This window comes from Podarcis liolepis, assembly GCF_965112155.1.
Source record: "Podarcis liolepis genome assembly, chromosome: 11".
Taxonomy (NCBI): Eukaryota; Metazoa; Chordata; class Lepidosauria; order Squamata; family Lacertidae; genus Podarcis; species Podarcis liolepis.
The window spans coordinates 39754484-39773572 of NC_139565.1; the positions used below are offsets into that span (position 1 = coordinate 39754484).

At 41.5% G+C, this 19089-nt stretch overlaps 1 protein-coding gene across 3 annotated transcripts in view; it reads right to left on the bottom strand.

The window, feature by feature from the left end:
* Nucleotides 1-19089, bottom strand: part of CWC27 (CWC27 spliceosome associated cyclophilin) — a 113862-nt gene that overhangs the window by 12198 nt on the left and 82575 nt on the right. For all 3 annotated transcript variants that reach the window (XR_014517071.1, XM_083465361.1, XM_083465362.1), the window contains 2 exons: nucleotides 13226-13335; nucleotides 11870-11973 (listed from right to left, as the gene is read on the bottom strand). Coding sequence is in view for 2 of the 3 variants with exons in the window: in XM_083465361.1 (XP_083321487.1) it covers nucleotides 11870-11973; nucleotides 13226-13335 (214 nt within the window). In the remaining variant the exon portion in view is untranslated. The remainder of the gene's footprint in view (nucleotides 1-11869; nucleotides 11974-13225; nucleotides 13336-19089) is intronic.

Genomic DNA, 19089 nt, shown 5'->3' on the forward strand with positions numbered 1-19089 from the left:
ATAGCCAATGCTCTTTAAGAGTCGTGGATATTGCTTCTGGTTATATATCCAGAATATATCTATCATCTTCTATACTATACTCCTGAAATGTTTAAATATTTTTTGATTGTCCTTGAATCTTCCTGCCACGCTTGCCATCACCCTTTGAGAATCACTCTCTTACTACACGGCAACAGCACCATCCCTTTCTGAAAGGGATGTGAAGGAGCAACAGAATTACAGGAATGCTGGTTTATGCTGAGCCAGACCTTTGGTTGTCTACAATGATTGGCAGTGGCATTCCAGTGTTAGAGGCTTTCCCAGCCCTACCTGAAAAGGCCGGGGATTGAACCTGGGACCTTCTGCATTCAAAGCAGATGCTCTACCATTGAGCTATGGCCCTTCCCTTTTAAATAATGTTGTGATGCTCTTGCCGTGTCCAGGTGAGTTGGGCTGAGGAGCAAGCATCAGAGTGCAGCCTGCCTCATGCTGCTTGTGCATGCTTGTTCTGATGTAAACACTTGCATCTATGCACACGGCTTCATTGCTACATCCGGTCACAGGCCAAAGGGCATTTAAGCAACTGAACCCCCATCATTTCCAAGCAGAAATCAGGTTGATAACTGATTTGCTTTGTAAAGGAGCTTCCACATATTTATCTCTCTCCCACCCCCAGTCTTTTAAGAGGCCCAATGTGGTCATTTTGCTCTTAAAACATTCTGAACGACTTGTCTAGTGGGATATTAATGTGTCTATGAAAAGCCAAGCTACCAGAACTCACAGCACTGACATACTGCTACTTGGAAGGGGGGGAAGCAAAACGCCGACTGGGTTTTGCAATAGCATCAGAAACACAGACATATAAAACCGTTATGATTTATGCTTCCAGTATTTCCACTGTGCAAGGCACAGACATGATGCCTTTGTTCTATTGTTTACAGGAACAGTTCACACATACACTGTATTTAAAACATTTCCCAAAACTGCTGAAGAAACATACTTCAAATGTTTTGATAAAAGAAGATTGACCAAGTGTTTCAAAAAGAGAACATACCAGTACTGCAAACGGATAGGAGACATGATAATGTGAAGGCCAGATGTCATCCCAGACAGCACAATGATGCACACAATGTTACAAAGCGGGTCTTATAAGATACAGGAACCTCCTTACTAGATCAGATCAATAATTCAATTAGTCTACAATCCTAGTTGCGGCTCACATTCCTAAGATATTCCGCTGACCCCAGACCTCAGAGCACGTTTTACACAGTAAGTAAAGATCAGAGTAGATGGGGGGAAACCCCTAAATGGTACCAGAAGTATAACAGAGGAATGACTGAAAGCCTCTTCTCAAACAGACAATTATGAAGAGAGACCAAGTCATTCAATCAAAATTTTATCTAGTGTAGTCAGCTCTGGCTTTTATGTCTGGGCTGGAAAAATCCTAGATGTCTGGGCATGGAGGTGCCTCCATATGTGATGCTGGGGCCTAACGTTTGAAATGATTTCCCAAAGGATTTCCTAGAGAACACGTATATAACCACATAGGGATTGAGTCACATTTCTTGGGCATCACAGAAGTGACCTGGCACAAAGGCATGTTGTACCTTGAGGGTGCAATCTGACAAGCACTGCGTTTTTTTCCAGCCCCATCTACTCCCCATGGAAGAAACAGGAGAAATACTTGGTAATTGTTTTTCTCCTAGAGGTATTTTCTAGCCACTCAGTGGGGACTGGAAGCATCATAGCAGTGACCCAGTAAGTGGAAGTCCTCTATGGGGTAATATGGCTGATAGGAACTGGTGCAGCTATGGCAGGGCTGTGCAGTCAACACCTGGAGGGGGGGAACCTCTGGCCCTCCACATGCTGTTGGTCTTCAACTCTCATCAGCCCCAACCAGCATGACTTAATGGTTAGTAATGATGGGAGCTGTAGTTCAGCACACCATGGATTCCTCATCCTAGGTCTGCACAATTAACACTCTGAAATATGCAGGTCCAGGTGCCTATGTAAAACAACAACAACTGCTTATTTCCCCACAATCCCACTCTAACCATTTCTGCACACAGCTAGGAAGTTCATCTTGAGGTATAAAGCCAATGATTACTTCAAAAGCATTAAGATTTCTAGTTTGTTCACAAACTGCTACACGTCTCTAAGTTATCTCAATGGGGTTTCATCTTTGCATGTGCTAAGCAGACAAGCTGCAGAACCCAAATGGTCAGATGCCTGGCTCAAACAAACACACACACACACAAATATGTAAGAGAAATGTCATTTCTTCTGAAATATGAAACTTCTCAACATTACAAATTACAACTCTGGCAGAAGAAGCTATTGGACATTATGCAACATGCCCTGCGCCCCCCTGGACAGGAATTAATCAATCAAGACTTTGACCACTGTGCACAAATGTGATTAAGAAAGTTGCTTAATGCATACTTATAATCAACTTGAGTTCAGAACATGCAAGGGGGGAGTTAATTAGAAAAAAATGACTACACTAGTGAAGCTTATCAGCTACTTATTATTTATCAGAATACTTTCAGTAAGTGGTATGTCATACTGTACAAAAATCGTGTTCAAATCCAATTTGAGCTCTTTGATAAAATATATTTGGACATGAAGACCTAGGTTCAAATCTCACTTCAGATATGAATGCATTAGGTGGGCTTGAGAAATCATCATCTATTTGGCTTTTTAAAAAATGTGAATAACACTGGTTATTCCGCAGATAAAACACTGCATGTTTCCCTGTCTATAGATTATTGTTATTGCCATTTTATCAATCTTTTATATAAGGTGACGTAGAGGGAACCCCTAGGTTGAACCTCTATTGGAAGGTTTTACTCTGCCTGCTCTTCAAGATTTTCTTCTGAGGCCCTTCTCCATGCACCTCTTCCATCAGAGATAGAAAAATCATCTAAACATTGGTCTCCAGCAAATGGGCTGAGACGCACTACCGGGCTGCAACGCATGTTTGGGCTAAAGGTGGGTCCCAAGTCTGAAAAGTCTGAAGACTACTGATCTAAAAGGACTTCCTTGCCAGTGGTGTCTGAGTTATGGAATGACCTCTCCAACAGAATGCCTACTATCATTTAGGTGTCAGAAAAACATTTTTATTTAACTGAGGCATTTTAATGTATGTTATTAATTTAACTGAGGAAGAGTTAGTCTTACTTGCTGTTTTCTTGTTTTAACACACATTTTTATTTGTTTTATGCTGTACATGACCCAGACATCTGATATGATGAAAGGTGGTATAAAAAATAATTTAAATCAACCAAATAATAATGAAAATCATGCCTGGACAGAGCAACATAATAATAAATATGAATGAAGTAGTTAGACTGTTCTGACTTATCAGCAGGTCCAGGCTTTAGGAATAGTGCTTTTAGTGGATGATTGACAAACTGGAAAAATGTTCAGAAAGCAACTAAGAAGGCAAAAAAAATTGAATGCCAGACTTATGAGGCAAGGACGAAGGAACTGGCTATGTTTAGTCTATAGGAAAGAAGGGGAAGGGGGGGAGAGAAAAGCTTAATTATACTAGTAAATAATGGTTAGATTTTTATCCATGATGAAATTCAAATAAAGTGTATTAATCAGTTTCATCAATCACTAATGTGTGCACATAGAAATGTAACTTTGTAGAAAAATTACTGGCAGAGCAGTTTGATTTATACCTAGCTTTGCCTCTTATTCTATACTCTCTAGAAACACCAATTGCCTAGACTGGAAAAATGGCCTTTAGAGCTAGGCTAAAATACAGAAATCAGAGTCAACCCTGTTCTACAGATAAGCATGTTGCAAAAACGATGTTCCAAGGAACCTTGAAGTGTCTCAAGAGACGGTGAAATTTTCCTTAATGATAAAATGTGAGGTCAAGGTGCCCAAGGGACAGTTTGTTCACCTTTACAGATCTCCTGCTATGGTGAAGTGTAGCTTTAAGGTAAATGCAAGGGCAAAAGGGAGCCCTGCATTCTGATTGTTCCATCTGCTTGCCCACTGCATGCTGTTCTGGCGGTTCTTCAGACCCCCCCCCCCCGCAACCAATTTGTGAAGGGCAAGAGAGAAGATGTGGGAAAGACACATTGCACTAGTGGGACTCAATGTGCTGGCTCCCTCAGACTCGCTTGAATCTGGTCCAAGTTATTAGCAATTACATAGGGCCTTTTGAGAGTGCATTGGGATTTCCATATATCATTCCATCAATCCTTACAACCACTCTATGAGGAAGGTCAGCACCATTATCCTCAAATTTAGATAATGCTACGGCATAATCCAGTTGAACAGGACCATTAGGCCCCAGCTCCAACATTTCACACCTTCCAAGCACCCCAGAAAAAGTTAAGTAGGTAAATTTTTATTTATACCCAGCCCTCCTCAGCCAAGAATGGGCTCAGGGTGACTAACATCAAATACATTAAAAGGCAATCGAACAATTGATTAAAATATAGGTCAAAAATTAGAATCAGGATAAAATTAAATGACTGCAGGGAACCTAAAGTATTCGTCAGGGCCAGCTATCCATGTTGGTTCCACATGAGCTGATAAAAGGGCCAAAGAGGTAACTTACAGGATCCCATAGAGGGGGTCAAACTGGGCCCAGGACATTCCATTTTCCTGTGCAAGATCTTGGCAGCCATTTTGTGTGCCGTGACCTTGCACCCTCTCACGCTGTGCTCTTGTCCCGAAAAAGCACTTTTTCAGGGCTGCATGAGATCTCGCCTCCTAAAAGCACTTTTTCAGGGCAAGAGTGAGGTGCAGTCAAGTAACTCACCTGAGAGCGTCCTGGAAGATCCCAGTTTTGTGTTGGAAAAAGTTGGAAGGTATGTCCTTCTGGTATCATCCATAGGTTGCTGCTCAGCCAACTAGCCACAAGAGGATTAAAATTGGAATGGAGAACTTGTAGCCCTCCATATGTTGTTGGACCATGACTCTCACCAGCCCCTGAGCAGGGGCTGAGGAGATTTGGAATCTAACAGCATCTGGAGGGCTGCTGGTTCTCCATGTCTGGACTAAGGAAAAGACAAAATATGCAAAAACTGTTGGGACCTCAGTTGGTCACAACAGTGACCCAAGCCAATTGCATTTTTGAACCGTATAATAAAGGGTCTTCTTCTTAATGTTGGGTGACAGGGTGAAGACAGCTCTTTGGGCTACCAAACTCTCAAGGACCCAAATGCTTGCATGCTTGTGATAAACTCTTGGTATCCTATGACTCATTGTAACTTGTTATGCTTATGTCCTGTTCTTCCAAGGAATTCAGCTCAGTATGCATGGGGTCTGTTTTATTATTTGCTCATGTAATGGAGCCATCTATTTTGTTGCACTGTTTATGACTCATGTTTTGATGCCTTAGTGGGGAATTAAGATCTTAGGTTGTCACCCCATCTCCAAGATTTTGTCAGAGCTGGAAATAAATTCTTAATCTGACTTTTCATACAAAGTTTAACTTGTAATTATTATAACATTTATGAGCCCTTGGAAATTTTTATTCAAGCCAGAAGAAAGGTCCTTAGCATGTAAATGCTTTAGGAAGCATTCAAAACTCAAGCACATCTAAGTTTGGAATGCAGACATTGAACAGCCTGATGCTACAAACCCGAAGACCAGCCAGGGAATGCATTTAACTATCTTGCTTCAAATATTAACTCAGGTTGTGCATGCTTTTGAAATGGCTGGAGTAATCACTTCCAGAGTGGAATATGTTTATATAACAGTCACCCAAACCAACTTAATCTGGATTTAAACAGAAAATTAAGCCCCATCGTCAAAAATATTTAACCACCTAGCAGACAAGAACTAAGTCCATTGCATTAAATTGTCAAATTGGGGCAAGACTGTGCTGGATGAAAGCTGTACTCTCTCCTCAAAATGGAGAAAGAAGGAAAGCCGATATTCACAAACGGGGTGCATTATATATATATATTTCTTTACAAGAAGGCAAGAAGGATGTATTGAAACACCTTAGGAAACTCTCAGTCCTCCTTATGCAATGGATCCTAGGTGGAAAGAGTAGAGTGTTTTTGTTCAATGCACATTATGAGACATTATTTTCCATGTGTCGTTTGCAGAACTAGATTTTTCACCCTATGCCTACATAGATAATCACTGTTAAGTTTTTTGTCTCTTGTCTGGAGTTTGCTGTGTCTGAATTTTTATACTCTAGGTGTCATTAGAATTTCCAGTTTCTTTCTATTTATTCATCTAGGCTAAACGTATGCAACACTGTTAGTAACACGCTACCAGTGAGATCATAGAACTGTAGCGTTCGAAGGGACCCAACCCCAATCTAGTCCGACCCATTGCAATGCAGGAACCACAGCTGTCATTATGACTAGTGGTGTGTTTGTGTGGAGGATGAGAGAGATCTGTGGGAGTAGAGGAGAGACACAATGGTTTGAGTGGTGGTGACATATGACAGAGTCTTCTCTGTAGTGGCCTCCATGTTATGGGATTACCTCCCCTCTGAGGTGCAGCTGGCATCATCAAGATGAACTTATTTACCTAGGCTTTTGTTTGAATTGATATCGTTCCTCCTTCTGAACTGCTGTGCATTACTGCTCTCCTCTTCTATTACTCTAATAATGGTTGTTTTGTGATTTTAAATTTTATTTTAGTAACTCTATCGTACATTGTACTTAATTTAACTGTGATCTTTCTATAACCCAGACTGGGACCATTTGATGAAGGGCGGGCTGTAAGTCCAAACAATAGGGAAATAAACATTTTTCTTTAAGTCTTTGTGATAGATGTGACATCCCTAGTGATGGAGGCAGAGTCACTTGATAGCAAGGATGATGGATTGTAACACCGTCCCTAAGTGCAGTACAGTGGTACCTCGGGTTAAGTACTTAATTCGTTCCGGAGGTCCGTTCTTAACCTGAAACTGTTCTTAACCTGAGGTAGCACTTTAGCTAATGGGGCCTCCCGCTGCTGCTGCGCTGCCGGAGCACAATTTCTGTTCTCATCCTGAAGCAAAGTTCTTAACCCGAGGTACTATTTCTGGGTTAGCGGAGTCTGTAACCTGAATCGTATCTAACCTGAAGCATATGTTAACCCGAGGTACCACTGTATAGTACTTTACCCAATATGAATGGGTAGAATCCAGTAATGTGTGCTTGTGGACACTATTGGGATGGAGGCTAAATCTGTGCTTCTGTGCATGGTGACTCCAGTATCTGGGACGAAGACTAGGACAAATGCATCTTGGATTCCATCCTGCTTGCTTTGTTCTATAGAACTCAATGAGGGGCTCTGAACACTGAGCCAGACTCTAGCTGCATAAATTCAACCACCCTGGGTTGGACAGAATTCAGAGGGTTGGTGTATGGATACATGCATGACTATGCCAAGGCAGAGGGTTTCAGAAATCATAGAAAGCTTTTCTTAGTGAAGAAATAAATGAGTCTCATCCTTCCAAGTGGTTGGGGGAAAAAGAATGGCGAATTGAAAGGCAGGCGTTTGCTCTTGCACTCTCTCTGTCTCGGCATTTATGCACATCTGCCATCACCACCACTACCTATGAAACATATGTGAGCCTGCAATGCTTTTCGATCTGCATATATTCATCAAACTCATGAAACACGCTGTTCAGGAGCCAATGAAACTGAATCTTGTGGGCACCCCCATTGGAAGCTCTTTGGGAAACTGAGCGACTGTCCTTACTTTATCCCCTGGGACACGTTAAGAAAAGAAAAGAAAAGAAAAAAGATGGAAGCTTTGAAAGAAAAATCCAAAGGCAAGTCAAAAGCACCTCGTTAATAATGGTCATGAAAATAGTTGGTGTCAAATTTATCAGCACTGAACACCTCAACTTCAGCAGCTGCCAAGAAAAGATGAGTAAAAGCGGCAACTGCGATTTCCATGCCAAAACTAAGTTTGTCCTGCGGAAGGGGTCTGCGAACCTTTGCACGAGGCTCCATCAAGAGCCCTGCAAATGCCCCGCCAGCGTTTACGACCTGCGCTTTATATGCACTTTACGTTCTACATCCCGGGTTTGTGGAGGGAAGAGAAGGATCGCTGCAGAGCTGCTGCTGAGCTTCAGACGACAGAGATATGTCCCAACAAGAGTTTCTGAACTTTAGAACAAAACTCTATACTATCAAGCACGCCTTAGATCTTTTAACAACACTTCCCCAAATGCCTTGTAAAACAGTAAAGTCTGGTTGTAATTATCAAGCACCATACACACACTGTTTACAGTAGAGTTGTAATTTTTTAAAAATGTTTTTGCACAGAGAAGTAAAATACTTCTGAAAAGTACCCAAACGTCTACTGTGTTCCATGCCAACAGGGCAATTCAGCCAAAAATGCAGAGAGGGGAGAGATTGCCAAATAAAAGAAAATATAACAAATTGGTAATGGCTTCTATCTTGACAGAAAATGAAAATTATACCTCAATGTGTGGCCACTCATGTGGACACATAAGAATGTCTTACAGGCAATCATTTTACTTCAGATAACACACCCTGACAGTGGTGCAGGGCATACTGGCTGGCTTTCACTTTCCATAAAAGCAGCAACCGTAACCTATAAAATGGTCTAGGAATCATATAATTTATGCATATCCCACATGCATGCACACTCACACAATATTTATAATAAATCATCTCAAGCACACTGCAGTATTATGAGGGGTGGGTTGGAAGTCAGCACTAAAAATTCCTTCAAAGTTGCCACAATTGGATCCAGCCACCCAATCTACTTACAGGCACTGAAAAGGGTGGGGCGGGGGAGAAGGGTCCAAGTCCAAAAATATTCTTTGTCCTCCAAACTAATCCCCCAACCATGAGATTCTTTGCACTTTTTATAGTCTTAAGGTTATTGAGATTCTGAATGTCAAAATCTACAAGCCGCCCACTCCAAAGTAGTCAAGCATGAAGCTGGAGAACGGTTTCTGCTGTTGCAATTTATATATATTATTGTTGTGGTTTATGTCTGGCTGTGGGCTGATACAGGCTATCCCTGATTTGGTGCTACACAAATGAGCCTTCAGTTTAACAACAATCCTCAAGTCTTTCGTCCATCCTACCCCTCTGAATCCCTTCCCTTCCTGGCCTGCCAAAACTATGAATGTGCTTGACCTGCAAACCAGGATAGGATATCATAGTTGATCTTGGTTTCCAAGATATGCCTAAACAATTAGTTTCCTGGTTTGGACAAAAAGAAGGAATTGCTGTACGTGAGTGGAGACGTGTGTGTTAGGAACCCTCAAAATCTAACTTCAAAACTTTCATCTGATGGGAGAAGACAGCAAGCACAGAGGGAACATGTGGGTCTTCTAGTCTAGAGGAAGATGTATGGCAACTGATCCAGAGAAGTTATGCATCATTAAATCCACACTACACCATGGAAACCAACAGAGCTTTTTTCCAGCCAGAACTCGCTCTCAGGTAGGTGCCATTGCTATTAAATGAGAACAAGGGAGGCATTCATGGTGAGTTCTGGCCCCTCTTTTTCTAGAAAAATAGCACTGGAAATCAACAGTGAATTCCTGGTGTCCAAGTATCATATGAAGAGGTCCTAAAATATTACAAATGTTCTAGGGTTATATTCCTGAAAAATAACCATGGTCTTTACATATTAACTGCCCTGGCCCAACCTGAAGATACAACTTTATAACTAAGGCAGGATGTCCAAGAAAGAAAATACTATTTCTGTTTTCAGAATAGTTTATAACTCAGGATTGTAATTCTAACTGTTAATCAAAAGTTTAGCTAACTAGCCATGCTGCTGTTCTAGGTATCTCCAGAAGAAACAGCAGCAGCCATGTGTTTTACTGAGGAAACAAAGTCTGCCTTCAGCACCTGTAGTTTAACAAGTGACGTGTATAGTGAATTGCAGAACTTTAAAAGGGAAGAACCAAAGATCCGCGGTTCAAATGCAGTATAGGTGTGCAAACATTATCTGTTCATCTAATGACTGCTGACGAAATTTCCCCTTCCCTCAAATTTCCTGCTTGTTACTTTCATTTTAAGCATTTGAAAACCTTGTTTGTAAAAAAAGGATATTAAAAACTGGAGATCACTGCAGATCAAATTTGATTGTACAATTTAAAAAAAAAAAGTTGGTTCAGCAACAAGCAACTAGGTGATTTCCCCTTCCTTCCTTCATCATCATCACAAAATAAATGCAGAACATGAGATTAAGTCTGCTATATGACCCAGGATCCTTAAGAGCAGAAAACGCAAACACAGTGAAGATTTCTACAGTAGCTGCAAGCAGTTTATCCAAAGGCCTCTCCTCCTTACTGCCATCTCAAAAATATGCTATAACTCAAGCATTTAGCATAAGTTGCTCAGAACATCTAGTTCCATACCTATTTACATTAAGTTTTCTCATTTCCCCTGCTTGCCAACAACAAATGTAGGCACCCTTTGGCAAGCAACACTTTTAGAACTTGGAGGAAGTCTGTGTCCTTTACACATGAAGTGTAGGGAGAAGCAAGACTTGTTATTCTTAATGTGTCAGCTCAAGGCCTTATGTCTCCAGCATCACCTACATGTTTCATCTTCCAATAAATATTTAGCACTATTTTCTTTTGACTTTTAAATAGGACTGTTAGCACAAATTGCAGCCTATTAAACTAGCAAACAGACATTTTGAATGTTACAGTACATTATGATGAGGAATAAGTTATTAGTTATATACTCAGTCTTGTAATTTTAGCTTTTATGAAACAAGGAGTCATGACTTTCCAATGGTAGGAACAGCTCTCTTGCTTGGTTCACATGTAACACCAACTCAGTTTGAGCATCACAGTTGTGACTGTATTATTCTTATTATTCTTATTATTATATACCACCATTTATCAAAAGATCTCAGGGCAGTGTACAACATTAGAAGCACATTACAAAACATCAATGATAAAAAATAATAAAACATAGTAAAAAGCATACTGACAGAAAGCCTAATGGTAACATAAGCATAATAACAGTCATCTTCCCCACACTTTCACAGTCATAGTCTATTTAATAGCCAATAGGCCTTGGTAAACAGGAATGCTTTTGCCTGGTCGTTGCAATTTACAGCAGCTGAAGTTTCTGAACCGTCTTCAACCTAGAGGTTACCAGAATACAGGCCACAGAAGTTAGGCTATCCCTGTCCAGATAGGGTCATATCTGGACCACCCACCAAAGCTGGCAGAAGGCACTCTGTGGAACACCCCCCAAGCTATGTACGTGCTCCTCTAAGAGGGAGAACAACCCCCTCAAGAGCAGGAAATCTTCCACCCATCTAGCCTAGGGAACCACCCACTAACAGTGCCTCTGTCTTATCTGGCTTGAGCTTCAGTTTATTGGCTCTCATCCAATCCATTACCGAGGCAATGTACTCTTTACCTTGTTTGTACATGTAAATTCCCTTCCTCAATTCCTGGTTCAAGCTAACCAGAATTTGCTGTGACACTGGAATTGGAAGAACAGCTTGTCTCCATGGCAGAACTGAAAACCCACTTCAAACGGTAAGGGGAGGGGGATCATAGTTCAGCAATCAAGCACATGTAGATTCCAGTTCAATCCCTGGCATCTACAGTTAGCGGGTGATTTGAAATTCTTGTGGTGAACTGCTTCAAGACCTCTGGGTATACGGTGGCGTATAAGTTGAATAATAGTAAAAAAATATTTTTTAAAAAAAAATCCTCTGTTTGAGACCCTGGAGACCCACTGGTATTAGAGTAGCCAATTTGATTACATTTTCCCCTAAGCCAGTGGTTCTCAACCTGTGGGTCCCCAGATGTTGTTGGACTACAACTCCCATCATCCCTGAGCTCTGGCCTTGCTAGCAAGGGGTGATGGGAGTTGTAGTTCAACAACATCTGGGGACCCACAGGTTGAGAAAGGCTGCGCCTAAGCAAACATTTCAAGTCAAAAAAGTTTCTTACCATCCTTCATCATCCTCCACTTCGGGTTCAGACACTTCATTTTCTGGAGTCTCCGCTATTGCTTGGTTCAGTTTTGATTTGAATCTGTCCAGCAATGCCAGCGTCTGGAATTAAAACAAGACTGCTGCAAAACTTGCTCAGTTCACCACACCTTTAAGTCCTAATAACACTAACACTTGAAGTGAGCGAGCATCCAATTGGTGTGATGACTTGCACTGTGAAATCAGCTGAGCAAATGCACTGTGTGTGCAGTATTTACGTACGTATGTAATGAACTACTAACAAGCTATTTCTAGTTTTTGTAAGACACTAAGTATGCCCACTCATCTGCCTCACTTCAAGTTCATGTGCCCCATGAGGCTTCAGTGAACCTGCCAGTACTCCAATGGGAATGCAGATCTCTGTGCAAGCAGAGCTGCCTTATCTTCTGTGCCGGAAAATGTTTCTCATTCCCATTGAACCGAGTGGAGCAGCTCATCATCCTGCAAATGTCTGTGCAAATCAGATTTCTGCAGTACTTTATAACTGCATCCATTATGTACCCATTGGTAAGTTACAAATAAATTTAACAAAATATATGCTACCATCAGCAGCAGAATCAAAGACTTAATTGTTTAGCTCTGTCTTTCCATCATTTTAAGTGTTTTAGTTAGGTTGCTTTTATTGCAGTGCTGCTTTATTTTGTGATCTCTGATCTTAATGGACTGAGTACTGCTTTAATATTATTGCTGGCTGAAGCTATTTAATTTTATTGTGATCTGGTGTGCTTTAATTTGAACCATTCGATTCTCATAATGTAATAAATTTGCTTAAATTAGGTTATAGATGTCATATTAATTTATTAAATAAAAACAGATAAGCACCATTCTCAGTGGTTTAGATGCACACTGGTAGTGAAACAACATCTAGGAACCCAAGGCTGAGAAAGGGTGGTCGAGGGGGAAGCTTACTTGGCCTTAAGACAGATTGCTCACCTGTAACTTCTGAATTCCTAAAGTTGAGAAAGCTCTCAGTGTTGCTCTACACAGCTGCAGAACTTCTATACGGGACTGCACAGAATCCCAGCTTTCCATCCCCAAACCATTTGAAGACTACTGATTTATTGGAAGATTGTAAAATTAAGCTAAGTTTTCAGACCACAATTCAACATTAACAAAATGAAAGAGAAACTTTGAGAACAGAAGGGAAGTCCTGCTGGATGAAGCCAAATGTCCACTGGCCCAGGATCCTGTTCTCACAGTGGCTAACCAGATTTCTAGTGGACAGTACTGAGAGACACACTGCCTCAGATAATGAAAGGGTAACTGAATTAGTTTTAAAAACATCATGCTGGTTTCATCATCTTCGATTATTTACCTGAACTTCACGGGAAGGTCCCTTCTTCGGCTGCTGCTGTTTCAGTTGTTCATATTTCTTTTTTTCTTCCAGATATTCTGCAACAATGCTGTTTGGGGCAGCTTTGTCATCTGCATTTAGAAACCAAGGAAAACATGCACTGAGCCAAGGATGACTGTGATGCCATCACCGGGGAAGAGAGAGAAATAAGACTACATAAATCACCTCTAGTGCTGAATACTGTCTGGTTAGCTATTTGACATATGAACTCATTAGAAAACACAATTTGCTGAGAAAACTGACTGACTGCATGTCTAGTCAGAAATAAAACCAATTTAGTTCAAGGAGTTTTGTACACTAAGTGAGTACACAATTGCTGTTTTAGTTTGGCAGATTAAAAACGATTTGAAGTCAAAGGGATGGTGAATTATGGTCTACTCTGAGTATGCTAACACTATATATCACTCTATATCAGCTTTTCATGTCGCAGAAGAAATGGGAATAGATTTGAGAATAGTACTTTGTACTTGGATTTGGAATAATATTGCTTGTTTGTTTATTTATTTATTTTATTTATATACTGCTCTGCATCACAATATCTCAGGGTGGTTCACAATAATATATCCGCCCACCCCTGAAAGAATCCAGCATCGTTCTAAGGTGATTGTTCCATCAGGGCTAGCATTCAGGGCTAGCATTTTGTCTACCTAGATAGAACAATCCCCCACTATCTTCCCCTGCACACTGCTCTGGGGATTCTCCTACCCTTCCCATGAGCCAATTTTGGAGTGGGGGTGGGGGAAAAGCCCCATTGCACGAGCAGACTCATTAGTTAAATCCCACACAAAATTGATGATCAAAAAAGAAAAAAGTACAAATTGTGGAAAATACAATTTCAGTGTCACCTGACCAGAACAAGACACATACAGTGGTACCTCAGGTTAAGTACTTAATTCGTTCCGGAGTTCCGTTCTTAACCTGAAACTGTTCTTAACCTGAAACACCACTTTAGCTAATGGGGCCTCCTGCTGCCACCGCGCCGTGATCCCACGATTTCTGTTCTCATCCTGAAGCAAAGTTCTTAACCTGAAGCACTATTTCTGGGTTAGCGGAGTCTGTAACCTGAGGTACCACTGTATATGTTAAGATTTAAATAGGTCCTGGCAGTACACTGGAGTTCACGCAAACTACTTACAATCTGAGGTGTTAATATGTGGAAAGGCAAAGCAAATCGTCCTTCACTTCAGGCAACAAAATGTCTCAGATGTGAACAACAGGTGTACATCATGCAGCAAAGGGTTTAATTGAGACTTAATTATGGTTAGAGTAGTAGGTCCATTGATTCCAAAGAGTCTACTCTAAGCATGACTAATTCTGGATTTAACTCAATGCATTTTCTATGTATTTTGTATTGAGGTTGCCTTTGCCTCCCCACCAGCCCTTTATGACTGTTCCTGGTGGTGAAGTCTGGGACTGTGGTGGGGGAGTAGGGGAAGGAAGTCCTGAAAGCATGGTCTGAACTCGCTGCCACTGCACGGGACATGCATCTGTTTTGGAAAGGTTTGCTTGCTTGTTTTTGCTATGCATTTGGACATCCATTAACCAAATTCTGCATGATAGTTGCTGAGTTCAAGGAGCAGTTTTTCATCTAAGTTGGTTACAACTGAACGCCATTTTGAATCAAGATGGCAGACAGAACATTTCAAAAATGCACTGATTTTAACTACTGTTTCAAAACTGAATTTATTATTATTTTTGGTTTCTCAGAATTCCTACCCAATGCCAGGTACAAGCCTGCTACATAACATACAATATTCGCCTTCCAGAGCTTCAAGTGAACCACAATGGTCTATTTCCCTTTTATCCTATGCCACTGTAGTACTGTCATATATAAAGGTCATATATAAAGGAAAAAATGGACTGTTGGGCCAACTTTGTTAATTTATCCTTGTTATGTTGTATCTCTGCAACTCTGCAGAATATTCTTTGCTTCTGACATTTATTCAAGTTGGAATAGTGATTCCATGGAAAGTAGTATGCTATCCATGTTCTTTTTGGGTTTTGCCTGAGTTTACAAACTGGTGCTTAAGTATTCCACTTTATAATACTGAAGTTTTATGCCCCATTGTATAGTACAAAAAATATGATAGGTTGCAAAAATATAGGGTTTGGATCCAGTTTTTACTGTGTTCCGTATTAGTTTTGTTTTTAAATATTTTGCAGCAAGGCGCTGCCAAAAACAACAACATTATCTAAAATAATTTCCTCAGGTTATAATTGTAAACATAGTCCTGTTCTATAAAGAACTGAACACCAATAATCTAATAAAAATGTATTTAAGGTCTACCATTATTTATTTGAAGATTGATTTTGTTCAAATTTGGGTTTCTGATTCATCTTTAACAAACTTGAATATTCATATTTAACAATTTAGTGTATTAATGTAGATAAATACAGAACCCTATTCATGAAATTGTTGGTGAAACTCCTTAAAACTGCAGTTATGGTCCCAAATCAAGAACCAAAATGATTCCTGAAACCCCTGCCCTGCTATGTGAAATTTGATGAAAACATATCAAAAGCAATTTATCAATTTTTAAGAGGCTATACCTTCAGTTTTTGGAACATCCCAGAAACAGTACTCACTAAAGCTGAAAACCTACCAGCCACTTCAAACACAGGGTTTTTGTTTTTTTTAAAATCTTGACATAACTATTTGTAGATTTGTGTGAGTGGAATATTTGTGAACAGAATTGTATGCAACAAAGTGAGGTTTTTCTTCTTCCAGGAATTGGAATTACTGACTAGGAAATAGGAGTTGCTAACTAACAAACAAAATGTTTGGTTTTCTGGTGAAGTTTTTATAGTGATACAACTAACACTACTTAGTATATTAACATTTGGTGCAGACCCCAACCTGAATGTTGAAAGAGAGTCCGGAGGTGATTAATATATTCTTTTCATCTGCTTGTTTGTGCATTTAAGAGCTCATAGAAGTGGACTACACTACAACGCTCTGTGAGCAAGGCACTGATGGACTCCCCTATGTATGGAAGGTGAATTAGGGAACTGTGCAAATCCTTTCATCCGTTATTAACACTACTCATTCTAGGAAGAGATGGTTTAAATGCCAAGTAAGTGCCTGAAGTTGCTGGGACGCAGGTGGCGCTGTGGGTAAAAGCCTCAGTGCCTAGGGCTTGCCGATCGAAAGGTCGGCGGTTCGAATCCCCGCGGCGGGGTGCGCTCCCGTCGTTCGGTCCCAGCGCCGGCCAACCTAGCAGTTCGAAAGCACCTCCGGGTGCAAGTAGATAAATAGGGACCGCTTACCAGCGGGAAGGTAAACGGCGTTTCTGTGTGCGGCTCTGGTTCGCCAGAGCAGCGATGTCACGCTGGCCACGTGACCCGGAAGTGTCTTCGGACAGCGCTGGCCCACGGCCTCTTGAGTGAGATGGGCGCACAACCCTAGAGTCTGGCAAGACTGGCCCGTACGGGCAGGGGTACCTTTACCTTTACCTTTTTAAGTGCCTGAAAAGAACATAGGGAATTGGCCTTTAGCTGCCTTGATTTTATCTCAGAAAGGCAAGTTATAAATGCCAAAAAATGAATTAAGCAAACTTTCTTTCTTGCAAACATGCAGACCCAAAGCTTTTACATACATAAGGCACCCGGCATATCTAGGTAGGGCTAGGCCTGAAATCTTTGAGGGCCACTGCCAGTCAGGATAGATAAATCCAAGCTTGACAGACTAATTGTCTGACTTGGTATAAGGTAGCTTCCTATATTTCTAACTTTAGCCTAGTTCTGTAGTCCTCATGGCTTCAGTTTGGCTAGCAAACTCAGGTCATCCTCACTGTAACTCTCTTCTTCTCTGTCCTCTCTCTCCCAAACCGAGCCTAATGTTAGTACAACAAATTTAAATTTCAAATGATTTATTTAGCCAATACCACTACTACTCCCAAGATATATGCTTATCAAGGGTATACAGTCGTACCTTGGTTCTTGAACGCCTTGGTACTCGTACGTTTTGGCTCCCGAAAATCTGGAAGTAAGTGTTCTAGTTTTCGAATGTTCTTTGGAAGCCGAACGTCCGACGTGGCTTCTGCGGCTTCTGACTGAGTGCAGGAAGGTCCTGCAGCCAATCAGAAGCCGTGCCTTGGTTTTTGAACGGTTCTGGCAGTCAAACGGACTCCCGGAACGGAGTAAGTTTGACAACCAAGGTACCACTGTATAGGAAATGTGTGAAGAAAGCAGTTTGAGGGCCTGTGTGCTCAATTATTTGAATGAATGATCATAGGAAAGAAATGCAAATTTAATAAACTAGTGCAATGCATTTACCAAAGCTGAAAAGTAATCTAAAAATGAATTAGGCTTGAGATCATTTGGTTCAGACTAGCACAAGATCAAGAGATTATACAAAGGACTGGTGAGAAGATAAGAGACAAACGTCTCCTTCACTGGCAAGACTGGATTCAGGTTTCCAGCAGCTTTCAGCAATCCTTTGTCTTAATCTATTTTACTCTTTTATTTAGTGCCCAAGACTAGCTCTACAGGATGTTGAATGATGCTGCCCCAGGCACAGCCTCTCCAGCTGTTAGAACTAGCTGCTGCTCTTATGTTTAATGGGAACTATTGACAGCTTTCTTGTTTTGTCCTGTCTTTTTGGCTGAGGAAACCACAAATCACTGCAACGAGGAACAGCACATTTCTTTTTTAAAAAGAACTGTAAACCGATTTCATCATGCTAATAAGAAAAAACAAACATGAATAACAGAATATGGGAAAGGCAAGTTTTTTAAGTATTTGTTGTAGCAGTGCATCAGATATGGTGGAGTTGTTCACTCACTCAGTCGTTTTGGATGAAAATCATTGAAGTCATATTAGGAATAGCAGGCCAAATGAAAATATTTTAAACATTATTTAAATGTCACCAGGAAGGCTCTGGGAAAGCTGGATGTACAAGGGGAGAAAGGACGGGGCAGAGGAAGCAGAGAGTGTGCTTACATATGACTCATTACCAATCCAATAAGCCATGGTTTGTTATGTCTATACCAGGATTTATTGTACAAAGGCAACCCTAGGAAGACATGTGTTTTTGTGATGGGGGCATCACTAAATACACACCACAACCTTGAATTATTGTTTAATCAGAGTGCTATTATACTGAGCAATAAATGCTCTCTAAATGTAATAATCAGGCTTTTTTCAGTTTTGCCGTCCCCTAAACCAGTGTTTCCCAACCTTTTTTGGGCAAAGGCACACTTGTTTCATGAAAAAAAATCTCGAGGCACACCACCATTACAGCCCCGTGACGTCAGCGCGCAGCGTCACGCCGGGAGGGACATGAATTGCTAGCAAATTACATAATCACCTCCTTGAGGGCTGGCTCATCTTCTCCGAAGGCAGAACCCCATTAATTAACAGCACAGACTCACACCAGCCAAGACGAGGGGGGAAAACCTCAGTCATGCACAGTCATGCACATGTGGGGGCTAAATGAGGACGAAGACCGGGCAGAGAGCAGGGTTCAAATCACCCCACCTGGCCAGGACAATCCCTGGGTGCTCCCTTGGGCCACTCGCCTGACCCACCTCGCAGGGCTGTTGTTGCGAGGATAACACGGGGAGAACCACGCGCGCCCCCGGGAGCTCCTTGGAGGAGAAAGCGGGCGATGAATGCAATGCACGAAATATATGAGAGGCGACCAGGCTTTGCAGGTGAGGGGCCCCCGCCAGCCTCCGCTTCCAACATCCGGCGCAACGATGCCGAAGTTTCCCCCCGGACTCGGCTCGGGGAGCAGCGCTGATCCCCCCCGGCTCCCCTTCGCCCTCCCGGCTCTCTCTGCCGCCCACTGGGGACCCCCCTCACCTGCCAAATCCGGAGCGCCA